The sequence below is a fragment of the Sinocyclocheilus grahami genome, unplaced genomic scaffold (assembly GCF_001515645.1).
Source record: "Sinocyclocheilus grahami isolate Dianchi unplaced genomic scaffold, SAMN03320097.WGS_v1.1 scaffold901.1, whole genome shotgun sequence".
NCBI classification, from domain to species: Eukaryota; Metazoa; Chordata; class Actinopteri; order Cypriniformes; family Cyprinidae; genus Sinocyclocheilus; species Sinocyclocheilus grahami.
This window is the reverse complement of record NW_015506080.1, coordinates 198775-214414: the sequence shown is the minus strand read 5'-3', so window position 1 is coordinate 214414 and position 15640 is coordinate 198775. Positions and strand designations below refer to the sequence as shown.

The window sequence follows — 15640 nt, the reverse complement described above, 5'->3', positions numbered from 1 at the left end:
TTTTAGCATAAATGGTTCAGTTTCTTGAGAATGCTTATGAATTATTCCATCTTTCCAGTTCCATTTCCAGAAATTACAAACATTCTGATCTGTTTTCCTTAACAGCATTTAATGTTAAGCAGCTTAGTGTCACAATTAATTCCCTGTACATTATATGCATTTTGGGAGTGTTACGGCATATAGCGGCAGCTTTGCTTATTATCCTGCTGTTGCTGGAGTAATAACTTCTCTGTAAGGATGAATTAGACTTGAAACACATCCTCAATTTTGCCCTCCCTCAAATACACAAGTTTACAACATCATTACATGGCTGAACATGACATCAACCACAATTAATTCCCTGTACATTATATGCATTTTGGGAGTGTTACGGCATATAGCGGCAGCTTTGCTTATTATCCTGCTGTTGCTGGAGTAATAACTTCTCTGTAAGGATGAATTAGACTTGAAACACATCCTCAATTTTGCCCTCCCTCAGTCAAATACACAAGTTTACAACATCATTACATGGCTGAACATGACATCAACTTTTGATATCTGATGCGAATGATTCTATCTGCTGGTTACACTTTAATGCCTGCAATTCACTCCTTAACAGCTCCATAAAAAGGTGTGGCAGGAAAAGCTTTTAACTCTGTATCAGTGCCAGCAAACAAAATCATACTCTATGTTCAGAACTAACCCACTCCAAATATCAGCATTAATACTTTAAGGACCATACTTGATGTGCTATTGATTTTTAATTGTGCACTACTTCAATCAATAGATTCATTTTCAAAATGATCAGAATTTCCCCTGCAGAGTCAATTGAGAATTGAGTGTTTGAATGAAGGTCTTTAAGATTAAATATTTCCGCAGGCGAAACACCATATTCATGCAGCTTTATTTGACATCCTCTGAGTATTCACATATAATGACATTTGAGTCCTTTTGGAACGTGATTCTTCCTCAGCAAACATAATTTCAATTGAGTTTCATTATAGGTACAGAATAGTATTGCGCATTGATTAATAATTAGTAATAATGATTAAAGGCTGGATTCAAAGGTCCCATTTACAGTCTGTGGGAGCTGCCTTTAGTTGCCAAAAGTCAGAGCCAGTCTGCAGATTTTGGGAATTCATATTTGATCAAATTACACAGATTCAGCTGATTCCATCCAGATGGAGGATATCAAACATGTTTGATATTTCAAGCTAATTTTAGAACACATATTGTCATTTGTAATGAGTCTCCCTAACAAGGCACATGTTTCTGTGTGAGTTTGTGTCCAGAATGACCTTAAAGTCTGGTAGTGTGTGATCCTCGGTAGTTTTAGTATGTTATGCCCAGTTTTCCTCTGTAACCATTTACAAAATCAACAAGTGTATGCCTAGTGTTTTACAATCTGTTCAGATTTGAAAAGTCATGTACTGCATTCCAGCCTTAAAGTAATCATCACATTCATAATTAAAACTGGGTATCTTCTATGTCTAGTCATCCATACTGCCAAACCCCAAACTGAAAATTGACCTCTCACTCCTGCCGCTGCCAACCCAACCTATAAAATTCATATTTAAGCGCCTGTCACAGCTGAGACTATCTAAACATCTCCTTACAGTAAGTTATATATTCAGACCCATGATTTACGCTTTAGACAGCTAAAACAACATATCTCAGCTTTAGCAAGTAGTTGGCTAACAAAAAGTGTGTACAGCTTACAGCTTGATGAATGAAATTATGAACAAATGGAAGTCTTTATGGATGTTAAGTATAGGCCAGACACTCAAGCATTCATTCAGTCAGAGTTTAAGAGCATCATTTACATTAACGTGACACATAAAATGACAAATAGCGGTTATAAAAATACACTGTTGTGTTAAATGTAAAATCGATGTTGAAAATGAACTTAAAGAGGCTTACCTGGCTTCTTCGGTTCAGGCATGACGGTTCGTCATATGTCGGTCACCCTGACTTTTCTTTCTCCCACACTTTACTCATCTTTCATCCCTTTTATTCCCTCCTCCCTTGGCAAGCATGTCATCCCCATCCTTGAGAAAGATAGAGGGTGGTTGAGGAGAGAAAAGAGCGATACAGAGAGAGAGAGAGAGAGAGAGAGAGAGAGTGACAGAATGAGTGTTACTTGAGAGCTTAAGGGAATACAACTCGGACAGGAGGAGCAGACGAAAGACAGAGACAAGGGTGAAAAAGTATAACATTATAACAAACAGGGTGTCTCTATGTTAATTGGTTATCTTGTTAAGGCGTGCTGTGAACCAGGCTATTTGCTAATGGCATGATAAACTTGGAGATATTTTCACTGACAGCCTGTTTGAAGCACATTACAGTAGAGCTGCATGACACCTGTGATTATCTATGAAGTGATTCTTACCTCTGAAAATTAAAGAGACTTGCCAAGAATAGAGTCAGGCTGCTGAAATGCTGTCAGAAGTTAACTACATTTGACAGGCTAACCTTTGACCTTATAGCTCTCTAACCACTCCTTTCTTTTCAACAAGTGTAAGTGCTGACAATTCTGCTCCTTCATTAGGCTGGTCTCATAGATCTTCACAGGACACACACTGACAGTGTTTTACAAAGAACAAGGCTAAACAGTGAATGAAAGCAGTTATATTGAAGTGCTTTGGTAGCGGGTTAAATAACTCACCCAAATACATACATATGCCGACACATAAAAATAATGAGATAATTATTCAACATTACTTAATAATATGACAAAATGACTTGAATGCTCATTATAATATTATTTCTCAAGTACCAGTTTTTTGGTAAATGTTGATATATGTTTAAATTAATACACTACCCTTCATATGTTGAAGTCAGCAAGACTGTCAATGAAGACTGGAGTAACTATGCTGAAAATTCTAATTTGCCATCACAGGAAAAGCCTTCATTTTAAAACAAAATAGAGAGCATCCATTTTAAACTGTAGTAACATCTCACAAAATTACTGTTTATACTGTATTTTTGATTAAATAAATGCAGCCTTAATGAGCATACACTGACCCCAAACATTTGAACGGTAGTGTATATAAAATACTGTAATATTTGTCTTAACTTTTCATCAACTATAATGTTATTTTTGTAAATTAAACTTTGATTACATTATGAAAAACTGACTAAAATTAATATGACATTATAAAACAGGATATTTTCTTCAAAAGATAGCAAATGACTAAAACAAAAAGAATGCAAAATGAACAAGCGATTATGGTGTAAGATACTGAAAAAAAAGCGAAATGCAATGATCACAAAATGTTTTGTGTATGGTCCAGAGATCTATTTAAAGGCAAAACTGCAGAGATCAGAGTTTAGTCATGCCCTGGTGCGAATGCTTGAAGTGCAGAGTTCAGTGACACTCTATTAAGCTTGACACACCAATAAATGCTCTTTTGAACTTTAATTTGGGGGAGGGAAGACTGGGCAGAGACTGCTATTTACAGAAAGTGCAATTTGAGAGATAGGTGTCAAGGAGAAAAGGGAAAAGAGAAATATTACAGAGAAGAAGAGACAGAAGAGACGCACATACAAGCACAAGACAAACAGTGGAAAGGAAAGTGATATATTGAAGACAACAGGCAGGAAACAAGATACTTCATGCTTCATAGAGTGCTAACTTAATTTATTTGATTTAATTACACATAAGGGCTTGGTAAATAAAAAATAAATCATGTGGCAAAATATATAACAGCAGAACGACTCTCATCATGAAATGCAAGCAGAAAATGTTCCTCCGCTCTATGATAAAATGTCAGCGCAGGAGTAACACACATGCCTTTACGGTGAGGAGATGGCTATTAGCTAATTATAGTCCTGCAGGAGTGTGGGGCTGTACTATTGTCTGAGGGCATGCTGACAGACACCAATGACTAGATGGAAGATAAATATATTCATTTCAAAGTAGGAATGTCTTGGAAATCAAATGACATGAGTTCATGGAGAACCCAAGCCCTTCTGCTAAAACAGTCTATTAATCATACAGGCACTCTTATGTGTTCAGTTATGGAAATGCCAATACGCCGCACTGTATCTCTTACCTCAGTGTCATCTGATTAATGTAATTGAAAGGGCGTGCTTGTGTTTGTTTTTCTCCTGCCTTGGATCTTAACGGCAGTCCGTGGGTCCCATACTGAGTGGCGCAAAAAGGTACACTATTGATTGGGGGAAAGAGTGTAAGATTAGCATTAACTTTGATTTACAGTACAATAGGAATAGAACAGTACAGAACAAAATGAGGTTGTGGAGCACAACAACTGTGTGCTACTGTAATTGATTGTAATCGATGTAAGCTATTGATTAACCTGTGGCCTGATGCTCCATTCTGGAACTGTTGTCAGTGCAGTTATTATCTTATAGGTTCACTACAATGACAGATGTTCAGGTAAAATAGTAAGTTCTCAGGTGGTTGGGGAACATTGAAATATTTACGCAGACATGACGTTGGTCATGTCTGTAATGGCTTAAACTGTAAAACATTTTATTACATTATATGCCAGACCCAAGGACAACATTACCAAATTATTACATTATACAGTAGGGTGTTTCTTCAACTGTGGCCAATTCTTGGCCCTGTGGATTTTTAATAAACAAAATCTCTTAAAACTTTTCACACACTGTGACTAGTTTATTAAATTTGTCATTTCCCACACTGTGACTAGTTTGTTACATTTATTAATGTATTTTATTCATTTATTCATGAAAACATGAATCACTGAAGAATTCTGTAATTTTTTACTGAAAGTCATTTTCACCACCTATTTTTTTATACCACATTTCAAACTATTTAATGTATTTTAAAGCATTAATATAGATGAAAATAATATTTTTGAACTAAAATGACCAACGTCTTTTTCTTGCTAACGTTTTTATTGTAATTTCTGAGCTAGTATTGCTATATCTAAATACACACCACACAACAGTTTCATAATCTTTGAATGTTATTACCTCAAATTTTCTTTTTCTCCACACATCACGTATTATATGCCTCATTATATCGCAAGCATGCTTTTCATTCTCGACTGACACCGTTGCCTTCTTGAAAACAGAGTAACCAACATTTTAGCTGCAATATTGATGGTCGTCAAAGAACTACGTCATCGCAGAGGGACTGTTGCAATTTTGTACAAAAAAAATTATTACAATTACAAATTGAAACGGCTTCTGTTTTTACTCGCTGTTAGATTATTAGAAGATTAATTTTCATAGTTGTAGAGATCTGGGGGGACGGGGGGGGGGGGATTTGAAAATACAAAAAGGTATTTGAAAGGGAGAAAGAAAATGAATGCACAGTAAAGAGTTTTAATAGGACATTTTTAAAACTGTGGTTATAAAAATCAGGTGCCTCAGTTTAAGACACCCCATAGGCCTTATGAACATTGAATTCTGACAGTAAGATCCTACAATAATAATAATAATAATAATATGATTGGAGACAGACAGTCATGTTGAAATGTGTTCTACGTTGGTTTTTGGCATGCACACATTCTCCTGTGTAACTAAACCACTCTCTAGTGTCCAACTCCTGACATTACATTTTATTCTTTCCTTGTGACAATGTGGTTTAATGAAGTAAACCAAAACTTGTAACAGAGAGAACCCTTTAAATAGGCGCACATTTATATTTACATATATTGAATGTTCATATCTTAAAGACCGCTATGGTTTTCAATAACATGTTTTTGTCCAGCTTGCCCATCAATGTCTTTTGGAAATTAATCTTGGTCTTACACCCAGATAGCAAAATTCCTGAGGCCCAGATCAGGCCCACACCTGACACTTTCATCTGGCCCACATACCGCAAGGAATGATGGCAATTGGGCGGTCCGCTCACGTTTGCCAGATTTGCGCCACAAGCAAGCCAAAAGAGGGCCCAATGTCAGCCATGAATAAACCAAATAAAGCAGAACTGGCCCAAATCTGGGCCACATTGATTTGAATTCTGGCCCAGATCCAACAATTTGCCCCAGCCCACATACTGTGAAGAATGATGTCACTTGGGCGGTCTGTACCTGTTTGCCAAATATGGGCCACAAGCAAGCCAAAGAAAGGCCCAATGTCAGCCATGAATAAACCAAATAAACCAGAACTGACCCAAATCTGGGCCACATTTATTTTAATTCTAGATTCAACACCTTGATCCGGCCCACATACTGTGTGGAATAATGGCATTTGGACAGTCCAGTTCGGCTTTCCAGATGTGGGCCTCAAGTAAGCCTTAGCATTGCTGCATGTAAGCCAACCAAATAAACCAAAACTGGCCCTAATGTGGGCCACAGTTGATTTTTATTCTAACCCTGGTCTTCCCCACATCCCTCATGTGGCCCACAAGCTGCATGGAATGGTGGCATTTTAGCAGTGGTCCACAAGCAGGCCACTACACAGCCACGTTTGAGCTAATAATGAACCAAATAAACATTATCTGGGCCACACTACACCTTAAGTGAGTTATGCATCAACAATACTCAACATCGAACATTTATGGAGGACATCTTAAAATTTCTCTTTACAAATAAGTTCCAGAAACATGTCCTACTTGACAAAATCATCCTGACCCAAGTTTTGCACAAGCAGCAATTAAAATGTCACAGATAAATATTCAGACACATTCCAATACTTCACAAGTTTGAACTTAAACGCTTCTCATTCAGACTCTACCTACACAGAAAGTCTGTGAGTGTGATCCAACAAGGGTAAATCCAAACACAATGTAGCACAACAACATTTAAGACATGAAAAGACCAAAAAAACTCAATGTGAACATACAGGAACTTAAGTACTCAGACCAAACAAGGATAATTAACTAGGCACACCTGAACAGAATAATACAATCAACACAACAAGGGAAACAAAGTCCAAATTAACAGAAACCATGACAGTAAGAGTACAATCATTATAGTGTACTTCTGTTTTATGCTGCACAGTACACATATTAAAAAAACTGCCATTAAAAGCATGTTTCAAAAAATAAATAGCTGCGTATGTAGCCTTCTTAAGACTCACATCCAGATCACCCTGCATCAGTTAACTGTGTTGCATCCTACTAAAAGTAGCCAAATTCTATTAGGCCATATTTACAATTTCAAGCTACCATTTCAATTAGCCAGTGTCAAGTGTTACATCAAAAGTGGCTTCACTTGTCAAGTATTACAACCAGAAGTGATCCTCATCTGTTTTATAATATATGGGGCATATTTGCAATGTCAAATGTGGAACAAGTTGGCTTACACTGATAAGCCAATGCTGACTGTGCCGTATATTTGCCAAAAGTGGCCCAAATTGTTATTAATTATTTGGGCAATATTTGTAATTGGTATCATTATATGCGGGCCACCTTAGGCTCACAGCCAGATTAGCCAGTCCTTACTGTGCCATATCTTTGCCAAAACTGGCCCAGATACGTTTGAGAATAACTGGGCCACATTTGTGGCATCATATGTGGGCCACGTTAGACTCACAGCCTAGTGCTTACCATACCATATCTTTGCCAAAACTGGCCCAGATACGCTTTAGGATAACTGGGCCACATTTGTGGCATCATATGCGGGCCACTTTTGACTCACAGCCACATTAGAAAATGCTTACCATGCCATATCTTTGCCAAAACTGGTCCAGATATGTTTGAGGATAGCTGGGCCACATTTGTGGCATCATGTGCGGGCCACTTTAGGCTCACTGCTACATTTGCCAATGCTCACTGCGCCATAACTTTGCCAAAACTGGCCCAAATACGTTTTAATGTACCTGGGCCAGATTTGCTGAAACATATGTGGACCACATTTGGTTTACACCCTGATTAGTCTTTGTCGATAATGCCACATTTTTGCCAAAGGTGGCCCACATTTGGTTGGCACTATTTGGGCCATAATCACTGTTTACCACATGGGCCACTTTAGGGTCACATTCAGATTACACATTGCCGTCAACACTGCATCTTTACCTACAGAGGCCCACATGTGATTTGATACATTTGGGCCATTTTTTTGCTGTTTTACATATGGGCCACTTCTGGCTTACATTCATTTTGTCCGGGCCATAAGAAGGCCAGCAGTGCCATATCATTGCCTTAAGTGGCCCACATCCGCATGCTATCTGGGCAGTGAACTACGGCTGCTTGCTTCACTCTTTGGTAAAGTACACTATGTACACTATGGTAAAGTAATCATAAAGTTATTGATATATATATATATATATATATACATTTGGGCCATATATATATATATACAGATTATAACAGTAGGGGGAAAAAAACTCTCATAAACTGAATTACAAAAATAACGCGAACAGCGACTCCTACTGGTTCAGTGATTCATGCTGCACAAAATTCAGGTGTAATTTCCCTTTCGTAAAGAGAGGGGGCAGTACATCACTTATTTTCTGGCCACTATGATGGCATTAAAATGAACCAAATTTTGCTCAATATTGCAAATAAAACGCATATATTAGCATCTTTTTTAATTTTGGAGATAGAAAACGTTGACTAATGTACCAAATCAAAGTAAAAGTCAAATAAAAAAAGTACATTTATAAGCTAATACATAAATTCAACCCAGTTTAAAATGAGAACGTGATGAAAACCACAAAAGACTGAGTCCCGCTGTATTGCTCAGGCTACACTGCAGTGTCTATTCACAGGCGCGATCCCACTACTGATCGGCACGGGGGCTTTGGCCTGCTCCGTTTCCGGCCTGGGCCGGTGCACCCCTCCTTAGACGACCTGGTGGTCCCGAGCTCCCCCAGGAGCACCATATCGATACCGAACTTAGTGCGGACACCCGATCGGCATAGTCCACTGCAGCCCAGAACCCCTGAGCTCAAGCGGTCCGCCAGCCTCAGCCTCCCAGTAGCTTGGATTACAGGCGTACGCCACTGCGCCCGGCGAGAAAACTGCGGATCTAAGCCGCTCTTCAATGTAACAGCGCTCCAGTGCGCGGCGCGCCCTCTACCGGTCAAGGAAACAAACAACCAGGAAAACACGTTTAGTGAAAACAGACAAAAACATAATACTTTTATTGTGGTTCGTCCTATATGGAATAATAATTAATCCGCGTTGCATGACTGAACGGCGTAAAGTGTGCTTCGATCAGCTTTACCGTTTCCACGACTTATGTTTTGAAACGCTGCACTTCCGGTGCACAGAGGCTTGAGACAAAATGGCTACGATAAGAGTCTTGTCGCTTATTCTGTCCGTCCTGTCAACTATAACGCTGTTATGGACACAGTCTGGCGAATGCAATAATAGTCGAAGGGTAGGTCGAAAATATGTGTTAAACCTACTGATCTATATATAATGTCACGTGACGCGCATTCGCCGTTTAGTTGCTGTCTTGCGTAGGGAGCTTGTTAGCATGCTAGGCTGCTGTCTGTATGCAGATGAATGTATGACAGTGACTGAATGTGAATGGTTTTGTCTGCCAGTCAGAAGATGCGGTGGACACCGATTTCAGCGGATTTTCTGTGCCACTAGAGCACTCATTTGAAGTGGGTGAGTATTAAGATAATTGATCTATAATTAGTGTGCGTGTTAATGTTTCTTTGCCGTTTAGTCACTGTTTGTCTTTGTTTCAGATGATGTCCCCAGATTTCACCTTCGTGGTGTTTTGCAGTTCGGGGGTGGAAGAGAACACGGTGTGTATCTCTCCCAAAACCAGCTCTCAGAGAAAGACAGGATTACACTGAAGGTGAGAAGATGCCATTTGTAGAAAATTGGGGATATTATATTTGTGGCAAAGGAGGGAAGAATGTCACGTTGAAATGTCTTAAGTGTGTCTGCTGTCTCTCTGGTATAATATGGTTTTTCTCTACCTGTGTCCTTCAGGATGTGGCAGCAGTAGACGGTCTGTACAGGATTCGAGTGCCTAGAGTCTCTCTACAGGTGGATCGACAGACAGAGAGACAGTCTGAAGGTTACCTTACTACATTCGTTAGAGCTGTAAGTCAACCTCCTGTTAATGCCCCCATATATATTATCTATATACATCTACCAACATAGATATATTTGATTATAAATCTTTGTATGTATACATACACGCTAATGTTTAAAAGTTGTGGGTCAGAAAGGTTTTATTTCAATTAAGAAATGAATACTTTATCCAGCAAATATACATTAAATTATATTTAATGCTGCCCCGTGTATCAGCAGCCTAATTCTTGTCTCGCTTTTCTCCCAAGTGCTCGTTAGTGGAGTCCCACCTCAGTGATGTGATCACCCTTCACACTGATGTCAGTGGATGTGTCGTTGGCATTTCCATAGTAACAATCCCGGGGTCATGTCGTGGGATAGAAGTGGAGGATGAGGTTGACCTGGAAGTCTTTAACACAACAATAAGTGTCGTGGCGCCAGTCACTGCACCTGTGTGAGTACAAACAACACACACATGCAGACTGCTACTTCTGACACTTGTTTGACTCCAAGGCCCCCCTTGTCCAAGACGATATTCAAAGGCCCTCCTACCTAAGCTAATATCTGTACCTCTGGTAAATCTGTAGTGTTAAAATTAATTAATTCATTTAAAAATCTGATGTCCGTTTAATGTTGTACACTATTTTTAATGTTTTTTTTAAAACATTTTAATTAAGATTATTATTATAACTAACTGTAAATAATTCTAAGACTTATTGGGGAACCCCTGGAAGTTTACAGAGGCCCCATTTTGAGTTGAGAAAAAATTTGTCTGACTACATTAGTACTTTATTATTTGACCATTTCCCATACTTAGTAGAGTTGGTCAACTTTACACCCACAAATTCCATTGTCTGCATTTGTTATTATCAGCTCATCTGAAAATTAAATATGTCTTTTCTGGCTCTGATTCAGCCCTGAAACAGCACCCTACATTGAGAGGATGGAACAGGAAATGGAAAAGAAAGGCAAAAACCCACAAGAGCAGAAATCCTTCTTTGCCAAATATGTGAGTATTTTTATTTTTTCAGTATGACGTGTCATATTACTGGTTTGAGTTGTGCCAGTTTTTACTATGGATTTATGTTAAGTTCACTCCAATGATTATGTTTGCATTTGACTAATTATTGGTGTGATATTTTTCCCAGCTATCTAGGTAGTAAAAGTGTGAAACATTTTGTATTGTTACTCTGCCTTTGTCCTTTATCCACCTCCGTCCTTTATCCACCTCCTTTCCAAATGGTCTCTATTCCTGCTAATAGTTTTTTTGTTTGTTTAGTTTTTTGCTCTACCGTGTCTATTTAGAATTAGTATATTTTTTCTTTCGTGTTTGTTTAAAAGTTTGTGTTATGGAGCTAGTGGACTGCAGTGCCTAAGCTGACCGTTGCTATATGTTTTTGGGTGTTGTATTTTGAGCTAACCATTATTTCATTTGCTGCTCTGCTCCGTGTTGAAGTTGCTGGTCCGTTCCGCCCAGACCTGAATACGCCTGTCAGTACTAAATATCCCTCTTTGTGACTGATCTCTTAATTATCCAGTAGTGTGTGTCATGGTCGGCTGTTCTGCATTCACTATGCTGTGACTGTGCTGTGTCTGTGTTGACTTTGTGCCGGTCTGTGCTGTGTTCCAGTGGTATTTGATTCTGGGAGGTGCAGTGTTCCTCATGGCCACCAGTTCAGCACAGACCCCACCAGGGGGCGGCAGAGAGCAGAGCTGATTTCCATTCATTTCAAGTACTGAAATCTCATTTTAGCCTACTTGGTTACTCTGTCACTCCAGCTGCATTTCTCAATGTTGTGTGTGTATATGGGCCAGCACACGCACCCACATACATACAAACTCAAATCCTCTGATCCTTCCTCTGTTTCAGCTTGGTGTTCAGTTGTTTGTGTGCGTCCTTATGCTTTTTTGTGTACGTTTCCTGCTGGGTCATGACCAGATCAGTGGTGTTTTGATTAATTCGGGTCTTTTGGCCTCACAATCAGGTTGGTCGGTAATTGTAGCAGTCTCGAGCTCAGAGATTGTTCATGACCCATGCTGCTTGCTTCACTCTTTCCTGTTTTTTTCAGTCTCATTTCTCCCTGCCAGTGGAAAGTCATTTGTAAGTGGTGGCGGTTGGACAAAGAGAGAGCAAGGAAGGATGAAACTGAAAATGAAAATGATTTGCTTGGGAAAACTTTAAACCAATTCATTCAATAATTCAATTGTCCTGCACCTAATCATTGACTCTGGAGAGGAACTGTCATGTGTTGCATTTTAAACTGTTTACAAATGTGTTAAAACTTTCTGTTGTGTTTTTCTTTTCTCTTTCATCACCAGTGGATGTATATTGTACCTCTCGTTCTTTTCCTGATGATGTCTGGAGCTCAGGATCAGTCTGGAGGCGGAGCCGGAGGCGGGGCAGCCAATGGCGGAGGACGATGATTCCCATGGCAACAAAAACTCCTGTGTTGTACATAATAATTTAAAGCAAATTTTGAGTTCATTGACACGCATAATGACACATACATTTACAAACGAAGAGAACTAATGATTGAAAAACTAACTTATAACTGCATTCTTGGATTGCGTTTTTACTACTGATTTAATCAAATAAATTGATGACCATTGATGTTGTCCGCATGGTTATTTACTACAAGAGATGCTATTCAGATTAATAATACAGGTATTTTGAAACGGGTGATCAGTGGATGGGGAGCTTTAAAAGTTCATCTTTTCATACTCTTATCTGTAGCTCCTAGTCTTGTTTCTTGACCCAGTGGCATTTGAGCTAGTTTGTTTTGAATCATGTTGATGCTGGTAATACCACACCTCTCTGCACCTTGATGCCATAAATAACTAGTCTACTGTAAACCAAATATCTCTTCAACATGGTTATGGTATAAGCTCACCCCTAAATAAACAAAAATTTTCCTACAAGGAAACTTCAGTCACAAAAATGACTGGTTAGGCTCGCTTGGATTTAAAGAAATATTTTGATTTCATTATTAAGGCAAAAGAGTAAGATGTAAAAAAAAACATTCCAGCTGACAGTACTATACTTACTGGTGTAAGGTTCTAGGCATTAAATCAAGATTAAACATTTCAATAAACATTGTTACAGCCACATGACTTAATGTATGTGTTTTTCTATTTCGTAAATGCTGGTTATTTGAACTTTCTTATCAAAGAAGCTTGGAAACAATGTATCACTGTTTTCAACATCGATAATAAGAAGAAACATTTCTTGAGCAGCAAATCAGCGTACTAGAATGATTTCTGAAGGATCATGTGACACTAAAGACTAGCTTGGAAACAATGTATCACTGTTTTCAACATCGATAATAAGAAGAAACATTTCTTGAGCAGCAAATCAGCGTACTAGAATGATTTCTGAAGGATCATGTGACACTAAAGTAATGATGCTGAAAATTCAGCTTTGCCATCACAGGAACATATTACATTTTAAAATATATTCAAATAGAAAACAGAGTAGGACATGAGCTTAAAATGGAGGTAGGTTACTGGGAAACCTATACAAAATCTTATTTCAGTTCAAATTTGTTTGACTTTAAACTATTATTTAGTATTGATTGGTATAATTATAGTATTTCAGAGGCTTTATACAAAATATTCACTGGTGGGTTTTTTTCTTTGAGATTCAGAAAAAAAGGCAGCTCATGGCCATGGTTGAGATTAATCATAGAAGCTTGACCTTCGACAGACATGGCTCTTTGGGATTTTATCCATCCTGCTTTATAAGACGTTGCTAGTCATGCCGCTATTAGTATGTGAACTGTAAACAGAAGCGAACTTGGGGAGATCAGCTTTGCCATCACAGGAACATATTACATTTTAAAATATATTCAAATAGAAAACAGAGTAGGACATGAGCTTAAAATGGTAGGTAGGTTACTGGGAAACCTATACAAAATCTTATTTCAGTTCAAATTTGTTTGACTTTAAACTATTATTTAGTATTGATTGGTATAATTATAGTATTTCAGAGGCTTTATACAAAATATTCACTGGTGGGTTTTTTTCTTTGAGATTCAGAAAAAAAGGCAGCTCATGGCCATGGTTGAGATTAATCATAGAAGCTTGACCTTCGACAGACATGGCTCTTTGGGATTTTATCCATCCTGCTTTATAAGACGTTGCTAGTCATGCCGCTATTAGTATGTGAACTGTAAACAGAAGCGAACTTGGGGAGAGAATGTTCTAGACCGACTCCCACAGACCTGAGGCTATCTTTGTCATCTGTCAGTCATTCTCAGCTTCTGGGTCTGTTTGTCTTGGGTCTGTTCATGTGCAACTTTGGCAGTGTGTGGTAAATCTGGATCTAACGAGGCTCAGTGCAGACGACACTCTATCGTGTTCCCCTAAATCCTTAACTACACCACCCACCCATGTTCTCTGAAAGATTTTGTAGTCCCATGGAGCAGGACATCTACCAGTCAATCAATCAATCACTGTTGATCTTTCTGTCCAGGCCAAAGTCAATGTCACGGTTAAACTCTAAAGCAAGGAGAAGAGAGCTTGAATGAATTTCAAAAGTCATTTGGAAGTAAAAGGATCTACTGGTATGCAAAGGTCTGACACATTTGTGCTTACAAGCCTCTGTAAACAGCTCTGGTGGGCTAAAATGTACCAGGTCAAAGGGCCACGCAGCAGGAGATGTTGATTTGTTTCCACGGCTTTAGCTGTCATAAGCTAATCAGAAGTTAAAAAAAAAGTGTATTCTGAATTTACAAATCTCTAATGTTTATCCCTCTGTAAATTTTTGGTATTAGGTAACGCGTGAATTTCTTTACATAGAGATCCAATTCAGTGTAGAACTATCATCGCAGCTCTGATGAATGTGCCAAGAAGCACATGGTTGAAACTGAGACAGAACAGTGGTGTGTGTGCCATGGTAAGTGCATTTCTTTCTTGCTCACTCTGTCGCTCTTCGCCTGCAGCTGTATTTTTCCGAACACACACAGAAAAACACAAAAAGCCCAAATAACAGAAACAAACACAATTTGACATGCTGGCCTTACTGGATTTGTATTGTATTTAGGACACCAAACATCTGTGAATTAAGACTGAAATGTTTTTGTTTTTTCAGGAGATGCATTGTGGGTCACTTGCTCAGCATTTTTGATAGCGTCTGATTCTCAAACCCAATCTACTGCATTGGTGTCCAAAAGAAGAACTGCATGACATATGAGACTACAGCACAAAATTTCGCAGGAAAAGGAAACCGAATCCTCTGTTTAGGGGAGGCCTCTGTCAGTGGACAATTGTAAATCTCACATCCTATCACTATGTGACCAGTTGTGTTGCCATGACTACCTGTTAATCAGAGCACACCTGCCAGGGATACCATTGTGATTTTAAAGTATTCAGAGCTTGTGTTTAGTTGACATTGACGTTGGTCAAGTGGTCAGTGCTACTATATACTGTGTGTGTATATATATATATATATATATATATATATATATATATATATATATATAATAGCACAAATAATATAATAATATATTAAGCAATTATTAGATGCTTCCCTATATAAGTAATATAATTATAATATATAATAATGTATTCATATAATTTAATATACTATATAATTACTTGTAATTTGTGTAGAACAGACTAAAATTGTAATAATAATAATATGATGTAATACTAAATATGATATATACATAGTGATTATATATTCATAGTACTTTAGTAATTTAATAATTTATGTGATAATTTATATATATATATATATATGCTTAT

At 38.2% G+C, this 15640-nt stretch overlaps 2 protein-coding genes across 6 annotated transcripts in view; one reads left to right on the top strand and one right to left on the bottom strand.

The window, feature by feature from the left end:
* Nucleotides 1-2021, bottom strand: part of mybpc2a (myosin binding protein Ca) — a 28741-nt gene extending 26720 nt beyond the window's left edge. For 2 of the 4 annotated variants that reach the window (XM_016248956.1, XM_016248957.1), the window contains exon 1: nucleotides 1900-2021. In XM_016248956.1, the coding sequence (XP_016104442.1) occupies nucleotides 1900-1921 (22 nt within the window). In that variant the 5' untranslated portion in view covers nucleotides 1922-2021. The remainder of the gene's footprint in view (nucleotides 1-1899) is intronic. The other 2 variants (XM_016248958.1, XM_016248959.1) reach the window with 2 other exon arrangements.
* Nucleotides 2022-9122: 7101 nt separating this feature from the next.
* On the top strand, nucleotides 9123-12504 carry LOC107563984 (ER membrane protein complex subunit 10-like). 2 transcript variants are annotated; one of them, XM_016248955.1, is made up of 8 exons: nucleotides 9123-9242; nucleotides 9412-9478; nucleotides 9562-9674; nucleotides 9812-9925; nucleotides 10165-10349; nucleotides 10811-10904; nucleotides 11526-11628; nucleotides 12215-12293. In XM_016248955.1, the coding sequence occupies exons 1-7, from the start codon at nucleotides 9147-9149 to the stop codon at nucleotides 11610-11612; spliced, it is 756 nt and encodes a 251-aa protein (XP_016104441.1). In that variant the 5' UTR covers nucleotides 9123-9146; the 3' UTR covers nucleotides 11613-11628; nucleotides 12215-12293. The 2 variants fall into 2 exon arrangements, with proteins under 2 accessions (XP_016104441.1, XP_016104440.1); XM_016248954.1 differs by lacking the exon at nucleotides 11526-11628 and having other exon boundaries at nucleotides 12215-12504.
* The last annotated feature ends 3136 nt before the right edge of the window (nucleotides 12505-15640 follow it).

Coding starts and splice junctions, on each gene's coding strand:
- LOC107563984 (XM_016248954.1), top strand. CDS start 9,147: ATGGCTACGATAAGAGTCTTGTCGCTTATTCTGTCCGTCCTGTCAACT. Junction 9,479..9,561: donor AGAGCACTCATTTGAAGTGG/GTGAGTATTAAG, acceptor TCTTTGTTTCAG/ATGATGTCCCCAGATTTCAC. Junction 10,905..12,214: donor AATCCTTCTTTGCCAAATAT/GTGAGTATTTTT, acceptor TTTCATCACCAG/TGGATGTATATTGTACCTCT.